At 36.4% G+C, this 22,137-nt stretch overlaps 1 protein-coding gene across 1 annotated transcript in view; it reads left to right on the top strand.

Annotated features, from left to right (window-relative positions):
- The window catches only part of RyR (Ryanodine receptor), a 283,432-nt gene that overhangs the window by 142,020 nt on the left and 119,275 nt on the right, over positions 1–22,137 (top strand). Inside the window, exons 31-37 of the mRNA XM_083112077.1 lie at positions 499–769; positions 2,249–2,405; positions 3,802–4,085; positions 8,056–8,230; positions 10,460–10,606; positions 11,452–11,663; positions 13,406–13,603. Coding sequence (XP_082968203.1) covers positions 499–769; positions 2,249–2,405; positions 3,802–4,085; positions 8,056–8,230; positions 10,460–10,606; positions 11,452–11,663; positions 13,406–13,603 — 1,444 coding nt within the window. The remainder of the gene's footprint in view (positions 1–498; positions 770–2,248; positions 2,406–3,801; positions 4,086–8,055; positions 8,231–10,459; positions 10,607–11,451; positions 11,664–13,405; positions 13,604–22,137) is intronic.

Genomic DNA, 22,137 nt, shown 5'->3' on the forward strand with positions numbered 1-22,137 from the left:
GATAGTGCATATTAACTATTTTTGATTGAAATATTTGAACATGATTTTTATGTATTACTTTGTTTGTAATATGATTTTGGTAATTTTGGATATTTTCAAGTATGTCAAAACAATTCATAAAGTCAGGAGAAATCAAATTGGTTGCTAAATTAGAAGCACCAGCATCCTTTAAACTCGCAAGGAACTATTCACAAACAGTTATTTTTATTTTGCCCAGGGCCCCCCAGAACCATGAACCATGGAGCCTTGGTTGCTTCTCCCTAGGACCAGCTTGGATATAAATGTACAGAGAAATCATAGAATATTGTCTTAGAAGTAATGAAAAATCATATTGTGTATTATTCCAGAAACATTCGTCCAGCAGCACAAAAGTGCCTGGTTTGCATTTTGTGTACTGGCTGGGATACCAAAACGGTATCCTCCAGTATCAGTGCATTAAATTAAAACATATACTGTTCAAGCCCTAGTTTTGTTCCAATGAACTGCTGCAAATTGCAGGTTTGCAGAGAGGCTACTCGGAGGATGCAGTGGAAGCAGACGAAGTGATGGTGAATGGTCCAGGGAAACCTTTCCGTCCTCCGAGAAAAGGCTCTCTAAGCAAAACACAGAGCTTTGAGAATGCCATCGATGGCCAGCTCAACGGCACAATCGAGCCAGGAAAAATGCCTCGTGCAGCAAGTGAACTGGACATCAACAGGATGAACGGTCAGCAAAACTCCATTGAGCCTGCCAAGGAAGACAAGAAGAAACGAGGCCGTTCACCATTTAGGTAAGACACTATGCATTTAACTAAAATTTCTCATCAAGGCCATTCCTGCTAATCATTTGACTGATCCAAAATTCCCATGTATATAGGCAAAATTCTACTGAAGCAACATGCAGCATGTGACTCAGGATTGGAAACTTTCAATATGTACAAGAAAATGATCGATCACAGTATGCAGTAATTTTCAGTTTTTCTCACACTGCAAGTGGTGTAAGAGGTGACCCATTGTGAAGATGCCCAAATATCAACATCTGCACTGCATTTTGCAGACTTGTGAGGCTCTGCCATCTGGACTCTTAGCCAGTATAATCCTCTGTGAGTCTTGCACTGTCCATCTGTGTTTGTGATTGCCCCTTCATCGATCTCGTCTTATCACCTCTCATCCCCATTATCGCGATTAGCAAAAAGTGGCAGAAAAGTGGCATAAATTAAAATTAAACAATCAGCCTTACACTGGAACCTACACAAAATATTTGCTTGTGTCCTAGAAGTGTTTTTAATGTTTTCCCTGGGATTGTTGTGCTGTTATAAAAATTGTTTACATTTGTATTTGACTGAAGATACGTTAGTCATCACTAACCAATGTAAAAAGTACACTCCAGCAAAATTGGGATTTTGTTTTCTTTTTTCTTTTCAAATGTAGGATGGGACAGATTATGGTTCACAATCAGTATCAGCTGATTTTGGTTTATCTTTAAAATTGCAGATACCGATCTGATATTTCTACAAATAACCTGCAATTTAGTACAAATTGTGCCATTTTATTACCACTTTGAACTGATATCCATACATTGATGTCTGATACTCGTACACTTTCCCACGGTGTAAAAAAAAAGTGAAAGTTGCAACAATTAAAAGTTGTTTAAATTATTCATTTATATTATTGTATAAGTATTCTGCTCCAATTACATGCATCAATTTGCTTTAAACTCGATAATTATATCAAAATATCAAAATTTCTTGTATGTAACCAGGATGATTTTTTTTAAAATCATTTATTGTATCTCGGACAAGGGTTGGTTGTAAGAACAGCCCATGAGGCCAAAACACGCCTGCTTAAGTAAACACAAATTCTATTATATTCTATTGGCATTTTTGCAGACTCCCCAAAAGACCAAAATGCTGGGAAAATATCGGCAGGAATCTGTAAATAAATTCTAACCAACAATTTACATACAAATGCCACTGTTATTAGTATCAGCTTAGCCCTAAATTTAAGTCTGAAAAGATATGGTCCATATATATCATATTTTTGTAAATGTGTAAATATACAGTTTTGTTTGACAAAACCACACCCACTGCATTCATCTCATTACTTACATTAATGAAAGAGATGAACGAACCAGGAAGATTCTTCGTGAAACATTTGCATCTTTATATTGGATCATTATCTATATGTTTAACGCATCAGTACTTTATCAGAATTGACAACATTTTCATATGGTCCATCCCTAATTCAACGGTTTACTACTTTTTACTCAGATTTTTCAAGAAGCGTGATGCTAGCGGTGACAGAGCCAAGAAGGCAAGGACTCCGGAACCAACAACGATAGACCTTCCACCGGAGAGGAACAAGCCCCTGGGAATGGGACAAACAAACTCTTTGAACGTGAAGGGTGCCTCGGTAAGGGTTTCTCAGGTAATGTTTTATACATACAAGTTTAAGCAAGGAAATGCAAGCTTCACTATCACTTGGTAGTCTAAATAGAGGAATGGTAGTGAAATGCTCTTCTCATCTACAACTCTGCATAATTTAAAGGAGTACAGTAAGTTATGCTTTCTGTGATGACTGTGCTATTGTGCCTTTAAGTTCTTACATGCACCCTGGTCTTCAAAAGATATCATACTAAACCAACACGTGAAAAATAACATTTAAATCTAATTTTTAAATAACAAGAGCTGATATAAAATTATCATTGTTAATTTACTAACATTAGTGTCGAGCATTAAAGTAACCATAATGAATTAATTTTTATGGAAAAATTATAATGTCATTTACTTAGTACAGAACAAGTTTTGTAACAGTGTTTCTGTTGTTTAAGAATATGCCAAAGTAATCATTACCATAGAATTTTTCTTCTCTTAAATTGTGCCTAACATTCTTTTTGCAAGTTTAACTCCTTTGTTGCAGTAACTGAAGCTTTCAAGGAATAATTTAAATGAACTATTTACCTGCCAACTATTTCATATAAAGGAGATAGGTGCCAAATTTTGGCTACAAAACAGTCTTTGTCTTCTGTTATTTATGGATTTTTAATGGCTTTACCATTGTTTAGCTGTCTTCAGAACAGGAGCATCTCAATTGAGCTATTTTATTTGTATTTTTAAAATTGTAGCTATGACTCTCCAATGGCCAGTCCTTGATGCTTCTGGTTCTTATGGTTGTTTGAAGATAAATTGCAATGTGAATTGTTATTTAAGCATTGAAATATAACATACATTAACCAAAACTTGAATACGTACAGCATTTATTACCATGGTCTTTTTTTATGTTTAAGTGAGAACATGAAGTGTTACAAGAAAAAACTGGATAGCTTTATACAAATAATGTATTTTTTAGTTCCTCTGAAATATGCAGGTAGAAATGTTTAGTTTGTTTTAAGTCCACCTTATGCACTGAAAGGCTAATCTGGACTGAGCCTACAGATTAAATTGGGATCCGAACCACTATGTGCCTCCACTGTGTATCGAACCTGGGCCCCCTTGATTACAAGGGGTAGGGGTAGTAATGTAGAATATTTAATAATAAAGTTATTAATATTTTTTTTAAACATGGACATGGTGTATGTCTGTTAGAAGAGAGTGTTAAAAACATTAAATCAGTGTTGTTTTGAATAGAATGTTGGGGGATAGAGAAGCTAGAAAACTTGTATGTCAGAGTCAAATGTTAGCAAACAATAAGCAAATAATCATCATAGAAATTGTAATGTAATGCATGTCAAGATTTCTCACTTACCACAGAACCACTTTGCTATATCTGCTGAATATGGTAATGGTACTGATCTTGTGGCTTATTAGAATACTTATTTTTGCAGAGCGACTTGAAAATAGTTCCACCATCAATCCCCGAGAGGGCAGGAAAAGCATTGTCAGCTGGTGGCGTGGAGTCTGCCGGAGATGATATTTTTGATGCTGAATGCTTGAAGCTAATTAATGAATTCTTCTATGGCATCAGAATATTCCCTGGACAAGATCCCACCCATACATATGTTGGCTGGGTAACAACGCAATACCATCTTCACGACAAGGACTTCAATCAGAGCAAAGTGCAGAAGGCATCCATCACCATCTTTGATGATTATGACAGAATCAAAGAGAAGTAAGTACCTTTCTAGCATTTTTGTCTTATTCTTACATGTTCTACAAGCCGCTGTGGTGTAGTTGGTAGGGTGTCTGCCCTGTGGGAGACCCTGGTTCGATTCCTGGGGTTGGATGATCTTAGGTTTGAATTTTTTAGGCTTTTCCCTGCTTAAATCAGCTCTGGAGTTCACCCAGCCTCAAATAAATAGCTACTTGGGGGTGGCCGGAGCAAGGTGCTGATCACATCACCTCTGAAAATGGCTGAGATCTAGAATGTGTGGGGTCTTACCACACATCCCATCAAATGAGCCTACATGGTACAGTGTGTGCATGGGGAACTTTACCTTTTGTATTTTCTAATTTTAATTTATTCTCATAGAAGACCAAGACCAATACCAATACGAAACTCATAGCACATTTCGTTGGTCTTGCCACTTTTGTTTTTCATTCTTTATTTTGTAATAATAATAATATCGTCATATTTATTGGGCTGTCCTCTGTGGTGTCAGTTTAATGTGCTACAAAGCAAGGCCCGGTGGCTCAGTCGGTAACGCGTCTGACTACCATGCTCAAGGTCCCGGGTTCGATCCCCGGCCGGTTCAAATCCGGGAACTTTTCTAACGGTTGGAAGCGGCCCCGGCGCCCACCCAGCGTCGAATAACATGGGTACCTGGGAGAAACCCTGGGGGGTAAAGGCGGTCAGGGGCGTGGTGCTGATCACATCACCCCTACTCACGACCGGATCAAGAAAGTGTGGGGTGTTACCCCCATACCCCCTATACGCCTTCATGGCGTGGTGCTATGCACAGGGGAACACTTTACCTTTTTTACAAAGCAAGAGCCCAGGCTTGAAGTCCACTTTATGTACGGAAAGACTAATTGGGTCTGGACCTACAGTTTAAAGTGATATCCGAACCACTGCACAGTGATCCAGAATGCCAGAAAAATCGGCAAAAATCGGAAGCTCACTATTTGACCCCTAAATCAATAGAAATGTGTAAGATTAGCATTTTTAAGGAAAAATTGACATTTTAGGTCCACAGAATTCACATGAGATTGATTGTTTTGATTTTTATACAAAAAGTATAATTTTAACATATTTCATTACACAGATGAGACCACAGTAAAACTAAACAATACACACAATGCACTTGGAAAACTGAAATACATTCCCAGAAATATATTAAATAAGGATAATAATAATAATTGTGAAATTATCTTTATAATGAATTTATGTCCAATAAATGTTTAAAGCCAGGAAAACAGACTTCCTATCAAATCACTTTCAAGATAAATTAATGTCTTTTAAGGCACTAAATAATATCAATTCACTGGTTTCAATATCTTTCCTTCTCCTTCAATTGTACTTTGGTGGTGAATGAGAGTTTCTTAGACATATTTTCCCGACTAAGTTCTTCAGTGTATCGCTTTTTATTTCTGTCGCTACTTTCTTCAAAACTGATAATCTGCTTTTGAGAGTGCATAGAGTAGAAGAAAAGCAACTACAAGCACCCAATTTTTCAAAGTCAATTGAAATTACTTTTTAATAAATGTATAATCTATTTATTATTTTCCTGTAGTTTACGGTTATTACAAGCATAAGAAAACAGTTTTTCTTTGTGACGTTTCAGGAGAACACACGCTCCTTTCATCAGACATTTATTTTCATTTTGATTAAAGATAAATGTCTGATGAAAGGAGCGTGTGTTCTCCTGAAACGTCACAAAGAAAAACTGTTTTCTTATGCTTGTAATAACCGTAAACTACAGGAAAATAATTATAACTCCATTAAGCCTTGTTTCCATGATTATGAAAAACTAAATATGCTGACCAAGGCAGTAATTTATTTTATTAAAAACATAAACTAACGTAACGTTTCAACCTTCTAGCAAGGTCTTGATACAGAGTCTGAAGAAGACCTTGCTAGAAGGTTGAAATGTTACGTTAGTTTATGTTTTTAATAAAATAAATTACTGCCTTGGTCAGCATATTTAGTTTTTCAGGAAAATAATTCTACAATGCAAGCAATGCGTACATACAAGAAAAACTAGTATCCTCCACTTGCCAACAGTTTTCATATCCTTAAAATACTTTGCTGCAGAACCACAACACATCAACAGTAATGTTTCTAACACAATCTTTAGTGGTAGTGTCAATATTTATAGAATCTAACACGAATGAAACAAATGCTTAATTTGATCATTCCTATCTTCATCAAATTTTTCATGTGCATTTCTATGACACACCACCACCATCAATCTGTAAGGACACGCAAATGAGTAAAAATGGTCCAAGAGATTTTGAAATATTTTTTCATCTTTACCAATGAGTACCTGAGGCTACCCTTCTCAGTACCTTTCCAGTGAACACTTCTGAATGTCATGATCTTGAATCAGCTGTGGGGCTTCCTTAATTCCCCTCACAGGGCCGTAGAAACACTGCCTGTCTAAATTTCACCCACACTTGTACTCTGCATTTCGGCTTGATATTAAAACATGTTCCTTTTTCCTCATTTTTAATTTTTATCAATTCTGAAATACAATAAAGATGTTAAAAAGAAATACAATTACTTTAACCAATAAAGGTATTGTTAATCAAATGCTTTAATGTAATTATAATTTGGACTGACGAACTAATTTTGCTTCTGGGCAATATTTACTTGAACACAGCGCAAGCTTTTGTCAAAAATTTTAGGGAGGCTGCTAATGAAAGTTTTGGGGGGTTGTGAAATCAGAGACCTCCAATTCCCCAGTGTGCATACACATCACCACTTTTGATTCAGAGTTGCCAGCTGACCCCACTAACAGCAGAGCACACATTCACAAATAAGCTAATTTTGTCAAAAGTAGCAAAACTTTCCTCCCATCCCGTTTTCTCAGTACTTTAGAGTATGCTTTGCTTTAGAAATCATCGCGGGAAATAGTGGCGAAAGCTATGATAACTCAAGATACCTTTTTTGTATTTTCAAGTCAAAAATAAAAATGCTATATTTTACTTTAATTCAAATATGTGTTCTTTTCCTGTGTATTACTGAGAAGTAATGAGTCTACCTAGCACAATGTTATTGTCCGACAAAAAAAATTGCTACAACAGTTCTTAAAAATAAGTACAAAGTAGAGTCCAAAAATTCCATTTTCATGAACCAACATTTTTAGGCCCGATAATCGATTTAGAGAAAAATGTCTCTGCCAGTTTCATGCCCCATTTAGTTGTTTAGAGAAGTGTTCGTTTTATCCCAAAATTTTTATCCCAAAATTTCTATTTTTGCCTGACTTTTTTGGCATTCTGGATCACACTGCATTGTGAGCCTCCATCGGGCATCAAACCCAGAACCCCTTGATTACAAGGTAAAGTAAAAAAAAGAAAGGTAAAGTGCTCCCCTGTGCTTAGCACCATGCCATGAAGGAGTATAGGGGGTGTGGGGGTAACGCCTCACACTTTCTTGATCCGGTCGTGAGTGGGGGTGATGTGATCAGCATCATGCCCCTGACCGCCTTTACCCCCCATGCTTTCCTCCAGGTACCCATGTTATTCGATGCTGGGTGAGCGCCGGGGCCGCTTCCAATGTTAGAAAAGTTCCCGGATTTGAACCGGCCGGGGATCAAACCCGGGACCTTTAGCATGGTAGTCAGACACGTTACCGACTGAGCCACCGTGGCCTCTTGATTACAAGGTGATGACATTATCATTATCACTGCCATCAGGGAGGCTCATCTTCATTGTGATTAATCCAACTGGTAGAAAAGCAATGCAAAATTACATAGAAAGACAGAAATGTAAGTTGCATTACCAGGCATGTTAGTAAATTATAACCTAACCAACATTGTCAGCTTTTGGTGTAAAAACAATTGTACAGGAATCATATATAAGGTAAAGTTCCTTCTAATTTAGCTTGGATACGGATAGAAATGTGACCCAAAGTAACAAATACATGATGCTAACAGATATATAAATATTTAGTGCATTTTTTTCTGTTTTCCTGCTTACAGTGTGGACCGACAGAGTTGCTACATGGTTCGAGCAGATGAGCTCTACAATGAAGTGACTCAGGACTCCTCTGGCAAGGGAGCCTCACAGGGAATGTTCATTGGGTGCTTTGTGGACACAGCCACAGGCCACATCAGCTTCACGTGTGAAGGAAAGGAGACCAAACACAGATATAAGGTATTTTTGTGTGAAGTTCCTTGCTAACACCCATATTACTAGTCATGTCCTGTTATAATTGTGACCAACCTCTGGAATGGAGTGGTGATCATTTTGCACCTTAATACTAGGGATCCTAGCCTCATGCAGTACATTTGCTTCATCGTCTTTTCATCAGTTCATCATTCATTCTCTCCATTGTGAGTACTCTAGAGAGGTAGAAAAGTTTGATGAACAATAATCAAAATAGAACTAATATTTTAAAAATATATATCACCATCATCATTCTTTGCCGTTTCCTTGGGTTGGCATAGAGGCCAAGCCTCTTCATTTTCTTCTTGTCTTCCACTATTCCTCTCCTTTCATAGTGTTCCAATCTTGTCCTCTTCTCCTAACACTCTCCATTATCTGCTCTTTCCACCTATATGTGTGCAGGTCAATTTATATGTATTTGCAACTTGTGCATATAATTATTATGTAGGTGGCTCAGTCGGTAACGCGTCTGACTACCATGCTAAAGGTCCCAGGTTCGATCCCCGGCCGGTTCAAATCCGGGAACTTTTCTAACGGTGGAAGCGGCCCCGGCGCCTACCCAGCGTCGAATAACATGGGTACCTGGGGGAAACCCTGGGGGGTAAAGGCGGTCAGGGGCGTAATGCTGATCACATCACCCCCACTCACGACCGGATCAAGAAAGTGTGGGGCGTTACCCCCACACGCCCTATACGCCTTCATGGCGTGGTGCTAAGCACAGGGGAACACTTTACCTTTTTTTTTTTTAGTGAAAGTGCTTTCTTTTTTCTCCAGGAAAGAAAGGTTCTGGTACTTTACACGAGTGCCATTGCTATTGAGACGCAAAAGATAGACAGTGAATTTGGAATGAACGGCTTCTACGAAAATTATGCAGTTAAACTGAAAGTGTGGTATTTTCATATACAGGGTGTTCCAAACTGATCTGAACGATAAAAACACATTCCATGCGCAATACCACATAATCACCGATAGAATATCCTGTGAAATACTTTCAAACACATCCTTAAGTATGTTTTGGAATGGTCCCGGTAGTTATGCAATGTCAGTTTCGCATAGGATTTCATAAAGATGCATCAGCAAAGAACTCTCATCAGATCCACCGCATTAGCATTGTGGTGCAAATTATTGATGAGAACATTCTGAAACATGGTGAAACGTGTCCGGAAGGAGTTAGATTAACATATTGACATGTGCAGAGTAATGAATGGTGTTCACATTGAGCATTTATAAGTTAACTTTGTGATAACCATTGACATTTAAACTTGGATAGTTATATTACATACGTGTAAAGTTGTATCTTATTTTGACAATTTATGAATAAAATATAACGGATTGAAATCGTTCACATCATTTTGAAACATGGTGTATAATTGTATGTATTTATGAGCTTAAGTGTTCAGTAAATAGGACACATCTGACTACCACATGGAAGACCCAGGTTCGATTTCCAGGGTGGGTGATTTCTTGTAAGAAATTTTTCCTTCAATGTGCCTGCATGGAGCAGCTCTGGGGTTCACCCTGTCACTAATAAATGGGCATCTGTGGGTAAAGGTAAAGTTGGCTGGAGAATGGTGATGATCACCTCCACAAATGGCCAAGGTTGTGAATGTGTAGCCCTACCTCAACATTCCCCCCCATGTGCATGTTGCAATGTGGGGGGTAGCTTTAAAATAATGTATTTATACACACACACACACATAGATATTTACTTAGTTTTGAATTTATATTCCCGGCTAGTATAAAGACATATCTTTGCATACAACCAGAAGAAAAGCTTTATGTGCAAAATTCCAGTGTTTTTTTCCATTTTCATTTAACTGTAATTCATATTGCCCAATCACACATTTTCAATCGAATTAATTACCCACTTTTGCTTAAAAATGAGAATATTTCATATGTAAATGGCATGTAAATGTATTGTAGAATATTGGTTTTCCTCTACATGGGTGGAATTTGAGTTTCTCCTTATACTTTTCCTTGTGGTTATTATACCAACATTCATTATTTTATTTACATTGGTTTCTGGAGAGCAGAAAGAAACATGAAAAATATAATTGAAATGTACTTCTCTCTCTGATATTCTACATTTTTAAAGTCATCTATCTTAAAATGCCAAATACCCAATTTTTTTTTTTTTCATGTTTCTCCTTTTTCTTTATGCAGTACATTAAGTCATGTTAAAACTTCCAGTACATGTAATCCTTGGTTTCTTTCCAGATGGAGCCAGAAACAAAGCTCTTCCCTGCTATTTTCGTTGAAGCCACAAGCAAAGAAGTGCTGCAAATTGAACTTGGAAGAACGAGTACTACTCTGCCTTTGTCAGCTGCTGTACTCATGAACTCAGAGAAGCATGTCAATCCTCAGGTACACTTCATTAAAGCATTATAATATGTAAGAGGAATAATGGAAAAGTACTGGTCCTTTTGCAGAATGAAACTGCCAGGTGGAATTACTCAAATTCACAATTTTTATTAATTCTCGTGTGTTTTTATCATCTGATAATCTCATTATTGGATATTTTTCAACATAACTCTGGTAGATTAATAGCTGCAATTGAATACTTAAATATTAACCTTTATAAATATTTTGAAAAACTTATAATTGTTACAGTGTTTAAAGTTTCAATATCAATAGAAGTACTATTTTCAGTATTACGATTGGTTCAAAGTGGTATTGTTCAGCCTTATACTGTAATAATAAAAATTTATATTATTTATGTTTTGACGTAGAAAACATGCTTAACATACCTGTTAATAGATGCTCCCTTCTTCCTGCCCCTAATTTTGGATAACTATTGCCTTCATTGTCCTGTTGCCACCTTGTAATCAAGGGATTCGGGTTCAATCTCCTGTGGAGGCACTATGAACATTGGTTCCACTTTAAACTGTGTGTTCAGTCCTGATTAGCTTATGTGGGCATAAAAATGTACTTGAAATAACTTTTCTGTATGTGCATCAACCTATTACAATGCACACAGTTGTTCTATGAAATTACTAATAGATTTTTGAGAAAGGGCAACATGAGAGAGAAAAATTCTTCCATGTAAGTAATGTACTGTATAGCTTTTAATAATGAAGAATGGAGAACGCAGACCATTCTGAAGAACTTCGGCACTATATTCAATAGTTATCCTAACTGACACCATCCAGTCTCCTGTAATATTGACATATGTACCTTATGAAGAAATGTGCTTTTCTCTTGTCTTGTAGTTTCCACCAAGATTAAAAGTCCAGTGCCTTAAGCCATACCAATGGGCAAGAGTACCAAATGAGTACCTTCAGGTGCATGCTCTCAAACTCTCAGATATCAGAGGCTGGAGTATGCTTTGTGAAGACCCTGTCTCTATGCTGGCATTACACATTCCAGAAGAAGATAGGTGTATGGATATATTGGAGCTCATTGAAATGGACAGATTTTTGTCGTAAGTTTCATCCTGTTTTCTTCCCCAGTAAAAATCATCATAGTGCTTATGTCATGGTAGGCTTGTTAACTATTAATGTTAATTCAAATACTGTTATTGTAGAATAGTAAATGAACTTTCGTTTTATGTAACATGTTGATCGGTATATAATATTTAACTCTTTCGCTGCGGAATTCTCTGGCACACAATATCCCTTGGCTGCGTAATTAAATTTGAAAATATATTTTTTTTATAAAAAAATAGTTTTCACAATTACATTGAATTATATATGAGAGAGAACTTACAAAAGTCATTCCTTGCACTGGAAAACCATTCTGTAGTCCCTGGTGGCATGATATTTTGAAAAATTTTGAAATTTTGAAAGAAAAAAAACACATTTTTTTAGAAACAATAATTTTACAAAAATTTTTTTAGAAACAATAATTTTACACAATTAAATTGCAAAATATGTTATAGAGAACTGACAAAAGTTAATCCTTGCACTGGAAAACCATTCTGTAGTCCCTGGTAATATGATATTTTAAAAAATTTTGAAATTTTGAAAAAAAACAACATTTTTTTAGAAAGAATAATTTTACAAAATTACATTGCAAAATATATTATAGAGAACTTGCAAAAGTCATTCCTTGCACTGGCAAACCATTCTGTAGTCCCTGGTGGTATGATATTTTGAAAAATTTTGAAATTCCCGCACGTAGATCAATGCTGTTTTGCACTCTGCACCATGATGTTACGGACGGCGGTACAAATTCTTCATCAGACACTACACAATCACTGTCAGCACTTGAAGTCTCAAGAAAAATGTCGCTATTATCGTCACAACTTAATTCACCTTGTGATTCTGAGTCGGCAAATTACAGTTGAGTAACATCATTATCAGACAAGTGTTGACGACTTGACGAAGCCATGTTGTTTACATTTGAACATGCATTTGAAACTGACATGTCAGAGCACTCAACGCTCGTATGTCAAAGAATTCTAAACGGAGGCGTAATTAGCGACATCATACGGATAAAAACAAAACTACAAGTTCAAATAGTTCAAAATACTATCAACAGATGTCAGAAGGCTACTAAAAGCGACATACTTCAGAAACGCGACACCCGCAGCGAGTGGAAGTATGAACTCGCAATAATGCAACTTTCGCGGAGCAAGGCACCTGGCGTGCTGTGCATAAAAGCGACGACTGCAGCGAAAGAGTTAAACTGATGATTGATTTAAATTGATGATGACTGATGATTAACCCAGGTTACTCCTATTTCTTCTGAATGTTGCATTTTTGCATTAGTTTTAAGCTATAGTATTTTACAACAGTTACTTGCAACTCGGTTCAGAACTGTTTTTTTCTGGACTTTTGTGGAGTCAGCTCCTCAAAAATGGCACAAGACACTTTTTTAGAGTGTAGATATCTTGGCAATTATGTAAAAAGCTAATTTTCATTATTATGGCAAGAGTATTGTGAAGAGAAATGGATTTTGTAATTAAATAATTATGAAAGTATGAATTTTAAACCAAAACTTTGATAGATTTATACAGTATAGTTCCAATTGAAAACCTACATTTTAAAATTTATACTCTGAAATGCTTGAAATAGTTTAAATTTTCAAGTATTGGTATCAGTTTCAATGGGATTCAATAAGAGTATCAATATTGGCATTGGTATCAGGTCGAAGTGGTATCACCTCAGTCTTGCTAATTTATATTATAGTATTGTATTTAATCTGTTTTGTTTACTAATTCAGGTTCCATTCTCATACGCTGACTCTGTACGCTGCCCTGTGTTATCAGTCCAATTACCGTGCAGCCCACACACTGTGCCAGCATGTGGATCAGAAGCAGCTTCGGTATGCCATACGCTCGGAATACATGTCAGGTCCTCTCAGACGGGGATTCTATGACCTGCTGATTGCACTTCACTTGGAATCTCACTCAATAACAATGTAAGTATTGACTATCTCTGAAAAAAATATTTTCATATTAATTGAGGAGTCTAATATCAAAGGCAACCAAGTGTTGGAAACATGCGAAAGAAGATTATCAGGAAAATGTCTTCCAAACTTTGCAGATGGTTAACAATGATATACAACATCATGGAAACAAAAGCACTAAAATAATGTGCAAAACTGGACCCAATTGTAAATAGTTTAAACTATGGTTGAATAGTTCATACCATTGTAAAATAGTTTAAACTATTGTTAAATAGTTGGGCTGCATTGTTTTGAACTTTATTGCACTTGGCTGTGTTTAATTAAAGGTGTAAGCTATCTTGACATCATTGCCTTTGTTTCTGTATGTTTGAGGCCTATTTGCCTTTACACTTGGCCAAGTTGGTAAAGCATCTGGTTACCATGTGGAAGACTGTTACGTACCCAATAGGACCAAGTAATGTGAATAGTTTGCCAAAGACGAATAGAGATGGCAGCACCAGGCGTGCAAGGTTAAGAATTGGCAAAATATATGTGAATAATTTTATAAATAAGAACAAAGCAAATTGGAAAGATGAAAAACAATAGAATATATTATAAGAAGACAAAGAATAAATATGAAAGAAGTAAATTAATATATATATTTTATAAATCAAATCAGTGATCACATGTAAGTTAATATGAAAATTAAGGAAGTCAAAGCACTGATACAAGTTTGCGTCTTTGAACAGATAGTGCATCTGTATGATTGATTTACCATTCCTATAGGGGAAATTTTGTTTACATCAGTGGCGAGCGCGTTCCGATCGACGCCCCACAGCACTTTTTGGTTGCGCAGTTTAACTGTAGCACCTACTTGGATGCGCATGTCAATCGGCTGCACCAAGTATACACTCTGTTGTACCTAGTTAGTGGTGGCGCGTTCCGATCGAAGCCCCAAGGGAGGATATTAGTATTATTCCCAAAGCTTAGAGGAAAAAGGAATTCGTTAAATAGTCAAAACCGAAATAAATTGAAATCCAGAGGGAAGTCCAGATCCTCCATATCAAGAAGGAAGTCCAGATCCAGACCGTCCATTGAGAAGGAAGTTACGATTCAGGCCGTCCATCAAGAAGGAAGTCCCGACCCAGAACGTCCATTAAGAGGGAAGTCCAGACCGCCCATTGAGAAGGAAGTCCCGATCCAGATCTGCCCACTACGAAGGAAGTACATATAGAAGAATATCCAAATAAAGAAAATAAATAATAAAAAGAATATTGAGATGAAAATTGACTGTAACGAGAAAATTATAGAAGAATGTAGCTTATCATGTAAAATTCTTACTCCATGTATCCTGTGTTTAAATAATATATTCGTTTAAACGTCTCCATTGGAAGGCATCCTGTCTGGTTTCGTTGTCTACAAAGAACCCTACCCTGTAGATAAGCTAGCTGAGTTTTAAGATTAAGGTTTATGTACCTTTGCACCAAATGAAGGTAGCATTAAATAAATGGCGACCAACTTTTGGGGCTAGAGAATTAGGAACCAGACAGCGAAGAGAGAAAGAATAATTGAAAATGGAGGAAAAGGATAAAGATGGAAATGAGAATGGGAAAGCTACAATGAAGGAAGATGGAGAAAAAAGGGAAACTTTCATTTGTTGCGGAGAGGAAAGAAACAAGGAAGAAATTATTTTCTGTGTCACATGTAAGGAAATGAAACATTGGACGTGCGAAGGAATAAGAAAGGAGAAATACATATCAATAAGTAAAAGGGAAGAAGATTATACATGTAAGGAATGCAAGAAGGAAAAGCTAAAAGAAAAGCAGAAGAAGACAGAAGAAATAAACTTGATGGAAATGTTCCAAAAGCTGTCAATGCAGATAAATGAAAATAACAGAGAACTGAAGAAGATTGAAGAAAGTAATAGGAAGGCGGAAGAAAATAAGAGAGAAGTAAAAGAAAAGTTGGAAGAAAATAACAGAGAAGTAAAAGAAAAGTTGGAAGAAAATAACAGAGAAGTAAAAGAAAAGTTGGAAGAAAATAACAGAGAAGTAAAAGAAAAGTTAGAAGAAAATAACAAGGAAGTGAAAGAAAGGCTTGATGAAAATAGTAGAAAATTAGAAGAAGTAAGAAATGAAAGCAAGAAAATGTACGAGATAATAACCGAGACATGTGAAGAAAATAGAAGATCATTGGAAAAGAAGATAGAAGAAACAACACTGCTAATTGAAAACAAAAGCGTGGATATAAATAGGACGATCGAGGAAGAAGTTTCAAAACTTAGAGAGGAGAATATACATAGAACCAACAGTATGGAAAGAAAAATTGTTGAAAATAAATCGCAAATAGAAGCAGTATCTTCTAGAGTAGATGCAAATGAAAGCAAAATAGAAGAAGCAAAGGTCCTAATGGAAGATAGAAGCTGGGAAACACGCAATAGAATGGAAAAGGAAGTTCTAAAACTGAGAGAAGTAAGTACGCGGGAACTGCAAGAAGTTCAAGAAAAAACTAGCAGTATGGAGAAGGACATTGCGGAAAATCAAAATAAAATTAATGCAGCAGATAACAAAGGAAAGGAATTAGACAGAAAATTAAATGGGGCAGTGTCAAAGATAGAGAAAACAGAAAAGAAAGTAGAAGAAGTGGAAAGAAAGTTAGGAAAGCTATTCATCAAAGAAGGAAACATAAATCCTAGGTTTCGAGAAAGTGAAGAAACGAAGGTTAAGAAAGAGCTGAAAGAAGAGAGTTCAAGCGATGAATCGACGACGGAGGAAGAAGAGAAGCATAAGAGATATAGAATAGCGGGAGGTCACAAGAAAAGGAAATGGAAGAATAGCGAAGATGAAAGTAATAATGAAAGGCTCTTAGACATATTGGAAAATGAATTCCCGAGAGACGAGAACTATAGGACCAGGATACCTAGGCCACAAGAATTGCAGCATCTTCCAAAATTCAATGGGAATATATCTGATAAATGTCCCAGAAAGTTTTTAAGGGAACTAACAACAAATGTCAGACTTATGAGGATCCCCGAAGGAATGATTTTGAACGTCATAGAGACATGTTTTGAACAGTCGGCAGCAGGATGGTACCAACTAAATGAGCACAAATTTAGAAATTTTAAGGAGTTCAGCCGAAAATTCCTGAACTACTACTGCAGTAAAGACATAAAGGAAAGGCAGCTAGAAGCATTAAAAAGAAGATATGTAGATTGGTCAAAAGTCGACAGCCTGGAAGAACATACAAGGGAGACTCTTAGAAGCTTCAATAACCTAAAGGAAGGATGCAGTAAAGAGGAGTTGGTTAAACAAGTTGTCCAAACATTGCCATTAAGAATACAGAGAGCTATAGCAGCGGTTAAGATAAAAGCAGTTGATGATTTGATTGAATATCTAAGAACCGAAGATGTGCTAACAAAAACTCAGAATTCCTGGAACGATAAGGAAGGAAGATTCTACGGAAAGAGGCAACATTCAGAAGAAGAAGGGCGCTCAAAACCAAAGTTCCGGAGACAGGAATTTGATGTAAGAAGAATAGAAGTTAGAAACCAGAGACCAAGTGCAGAAAGAAGAGACGTAGGAAGAAACAACGGAAGATATGAAAGAAACATAGACTCTGTGGAAGAAAGAGAGAGAAACGATGATAGATATCGAGGAAATTGGAGAAACGTGAGAGGCCAAAATAATTTCCGAAGATACGGAAGAGGAGGAAATCAGCGATGGAGGAACATATATGAACAGAACGAAAGAGAATACCGAGTAAGTGTGCCCAATGAAGAAATGGAAAGAAGAAATGCACTTCCGGATGTAGAAAGAGACGAAGCCATAGAATTAGCCAGAAATTATTGTAATGACGGAAGAAGATTCCAAGAGGGAATTACAGCAGATGAAGATTCAAGGAATGCCGAAGAGAATAGAGGGTCAAACATGTAAGGCTCTTGCAGCATCTCCCTGGTGTGAGAGCAAAAACAGAGAGAAATGTAAGGCAGGGAGAAATTGTAAATAGAAATGTACATAGTGAAAGAGATAGTCTTGAGTTATATTTAATAGAAGAGCCAAATTTCAATGACCTGAAGCCAGGGAGAACTTTTTATGTAAAGGCAAAAATTATAGAATTAGAAGTAAAGTGCCTAATAGATTGTGGTAGTGTGGTAGAAGTAATGAGTTATGATTGTTGGAAACGGATAAAAGGAAAATATCCACAAGCTCGTTTAGATGCATCAGAAAGGGATAAAATAAGATTGGTCATGGCAGCAGGGAAAGAAGAATATAAAATACAGGGAACCGTCGGCGTAATGATGAACCTTCAAGGTTTAAATTTTCCTGTCAGATTTCTCGTAGTAAAAGGTCTAAGAAGTGATATGATATTAGGAATACCATTTTTGGAAAAATATGATGGTCATATTTATATCAAAGAGAGAAGATTGAATCTAGAGTCATTGGAAGAAGAAAGACTAGATGTTCCTATGGAAACTGTAAACAACGAAATGGAGAGAAAAGAATGCATTGGCAACCTCAATTTAATGTACGGACAGATGAAGGCAGTACCAAATGATATAGGTGAAGAAATTGAAAGTGAAATGAATAAAGAAAATGATGAATACACTGCATCTGTTGAAGAGATAAAGAATAAGGTTGATGAGTGCAAAGATATCTCCAAAGAAGAGAGGAAGGAATTACAAGAAGTTTTGTTAGAGCATAGGAATTTGTTTAGCCAAAAGCCAGGACTCACCAGAGGGTATTCCTACGAAATAGAAGTAGATACAGAAAGACCTATAGTATCTAAACAGTATCCGATACCTTTTGCGAAAAGAAAAGCTGTAGAGGAGGAACTCAAGAAATGGTTAAGATGGGAAATTATAGAAGATTCAAATAGCATACATGTAAGCCCGATGCATGTAGTTGACAAACCCAATGGAGGAGTTAGACCAGTCTTAGATCTGAGAGAATTAAACAAACACGTATTACTTCCAAGAAACCAGGTGGATAAAATAGATGAGATGCTACACTCATTTGCAGGAAGCAGATACTTTACTTCTTTTGATTTGACCCTGGGATATTTTCAAATTGAGATCGAGAAGAAGTCAAGAAAGTATACAGCATTCAGATATGGCTCAAGATTGTTTCAATTCAGAAGATTGCCATATGGTTTAAATTCATCGGTTTCGGCATTTATGACTGCGTTGAACAAGATATTTGGGATAGAAACTAAGCATTGGTTAGCCATATATGTAGATGACATGTGCATTCACAGTAAAGACTGGGATTCACATATAAGAAGAATAGATTGGGTATTGAACAAATTAGGAAAAGCAGGATTAACCGTCAAACTGGAGAAATGCTATTTTGTCAGAAAGGAAGTTAAGTTTTTAGGTCATGTTATATCCGGTGGAGAAATTAAGCTATGTACAGATAAGGATGAAGCGATAAGACGTTTCCCTAAGCCAATTACAAAGAAACAATTACAGAGATTTCTTGGAATGTGTAATTGGAGAAGCAAGTTCATTAGAGATTTTGCACAAAAGGCAAGACCATTGTATGAGCTATTAAAGAAAACTAACAAGTGGAATTGGGGAGAAGAAGAAGATAAAGCTTTCGGCGTACTGAAGATCGATCTCATATCATCGCCTGCCATAAGCCAACCGAATTTCGAGAAAACATTTTGCTTGGGAACCGATGCATCTAATATAGGACTAGGGGCGTATCTATTCCAGAAGGACGGGAATGGAGAAGACCAAGTCATCCAGTATGCTAGCCGTTCTCTTAAGACTTTTGAGAAATCCTATACTATAAGTGAACTCGAATGCCTAGCCATCCTATTCGGAATACAAAAGTTCTCACCATACCTCAAAGGAAGGAGATTTAAGGTATTCAGCGATCACAAAAGCTTGGTCTGGTTAAATTCGGCAAAGCAGTGGAATCCTAGACTTACCAGATGGGCCCTGTTAATACAAGAATATAGCTTTGAAGTGATTGATATAAAGGGCAGGGATAATCAAATTGCCGATGCATTAAGCAGAGCTCCAATAAGACCCCAACAAGAACCAGAAGAGATAATTAAATTGTCCATAAATGCGATTGTGGAGGAAGAAATGAAGAATATAGTAAAAGAAGAATGGATAAAAGAGATGAAAGAAGATGAAGAACTTAGTACTATATTTAAAATATTGGAAGGAGAAACTATTGTTAGAGAAACGAAGATGAGAAAAGCCAGAATCAAAGGGAATTACAGAATTATAGAAGGCATGATTTTTAAAGTGAACATTGAAAATCCACACCAAGTAAGGTTATGTGTACCCAAAACAATGATTTATAAGATCTTAACAACAGTACATGAAGAGTCAGGACATTTTGGGACAGACAAAACTTTGAGGATGGCACGTCGTTTTTATTTTTGGAAGACTCTGAAAAAGGATGTTGTGGACCATGTTAGAAACTGCGTTGTATGCATACAGACTAAGCCATCTAAATGGAAATTAAGAAAGGAAGAATTACACGTTATAGCTCGAAGGCCATTGGATTTAATATCCATAGACTTAATTGGACCACTGCCGAGATCAAGAGGATTCCAATACATCCTTACATGCGTGGACATAAGTAGTAAATTTGTAATGTGTTACAACATAAGAAAAGCAACATCAAAAGAGATAGTTAAATGTTTCGAAGACGGTTTCACTAAACACTATGGAATTCCTAGAAAGGTGTTAACAGATAATGGCACACAGTTTGTATCGGAGTATTTCATGGACTATATGCAATTCAAAGGAGTCAAAGTAATAAATGTAACGCGATACCACCCCAGCTCGAATCCCATAGAACGATACAATGGAGAAATAGTCAGACTGTTAAGAACATACTGCCACGATAACCATACACGATGGTCAACTGTTGTTAATAAAATAACTAAATTGTTAAATAACGCATTGTCAGAAGAAACAGGAAGAAGCCCTGCTGAATTATTTCTGGGATACACGGAGGAACCATATGTGTTTGAAGAATTGGAGTGGCCAGATATGATGGAGCAAAAGAGCGAAATGAAGAAAGTGATATCAGAACTGTATAAAAAGAGAAATAGAAGAAAGACAAAGGAAGAGAAGAAGGTTAAGAAAATAGATATCAAAAAAGGAGATTTGGTGTTTTGTAAAACACATCCGGTGAGCAAAGCTTCAGAGAAAGCTATCAAAAAGCTATTTTTCATATATGAAGGCCCATATGAAGTGATAAGTACTTTTAGAAATACAGTTCTTCTAAAGCACATAAAAACAGATGTAGAAAGGAGAGAGAATTTAGATAACATTAGAAGATATAATTGTACAGAAGAGAAGAAAGAAAGCGTCAAGAAGAAATAATAGACTTGTACATATATAATTTGAGAAAAAAATGTATCTGCATATATATATATATATTACGACAATTTTTTTTTATGGCCAACGGGGGGAATATTGTGTTACGTACCCAATAGGACCAAGTAATGTGAATAGTTTGCCAAGGACGAATAGAGATGGCAGCACCAGGCGTGCAAGGTTAAGAATTGGCAAAATATATGTGAATAATTTTATAAATAAGAACAAAGCAAATTGGAAAGATGAAAAACAATAGAATATATTAGTAGTGGTATTTACGGTAGGGACAGTGCCACTTACAAGTGTAGAAAAGGCGAGGCTATTTGATTGAACAATCAGATTTGCTTACACTTAAAACAATGCCAAGATGGGGCCTGTACCCCAATTCTTCAGGTGTGATATGCTCTGATTTTTAAGAAATTCTGAATTTCTAGTGTAGAAAAGGCGAGGGCTCAACAGATAGATTTACCCATACTTAAGACAATGGCAAGAGGGGCTTATACCCTAATTTTTCAGGTGTGGAGGTTTGGGTTTAAGTCCTCATAAAATATGAAGCCTCCCCTGATGGCAAAATGATAATATTGTTGTCTTGTAAACAAAAGGCTCGGGGTTCGAGTCCTGATAAAATATTTAAGATTGAAATACATGTGGCAAAATAATATGTCCACAAGTGAGATTTTGAGAATAATTACTGCTAGTTGATAGCCCCCAAATCTGAAACCCCCCTCCCTCCTCTGCTCAGACAGATTCGGCCATGTGTGTAAAAGCTATATCTGTGTGATTGTTGTTTATAAACTTGTCAAAAATATGGCTTTTTTGTATGAAAACATACAATCCTGAATACAATTCTGGTTTTGTATTGTTCTGTTAATATAAACACAAGTGAGACTTACAGAATATTTATTGCACAGTTCAAAATCCAATTTTGAATTGTATTTAGTTGATATAGAGATGAGGTTTTAAACCTGGTGAAGTGTGTTGTACATCAGCAAAACTATCACCAAAACCTAGTTACTGCTGTTGTTTGGGTATAAAAGCACCAGCTCAGCCACTAACTGCTGAACCCAACTGATATTTTTTATTAAGTATAAAGTTTTGAATTGAAGCCCAGAAAATCTTATATAATAAACAACAAGAAAAAATGCCAAAACAAAAATATTGCAATCGGTGTAATAAAAATATATCTAGTTCTCATTGGGCTAGGCATTGCCGTATTTGTAACTCT

This window comes from Lepisma saccharinum, chromosome 25, assembly GCF_977018435.1.
Source record: "Lepisma saccharinum chromosome 25, izLepSacc3.1, whole genome shotgun sequence".
NCBI classification, from domain to species: Eukaryota; Metazoa; Arthropoda; class Insecta; order Zygentoma; family Lepismatidae; genus Lepisma; species Lepisma saccharinum.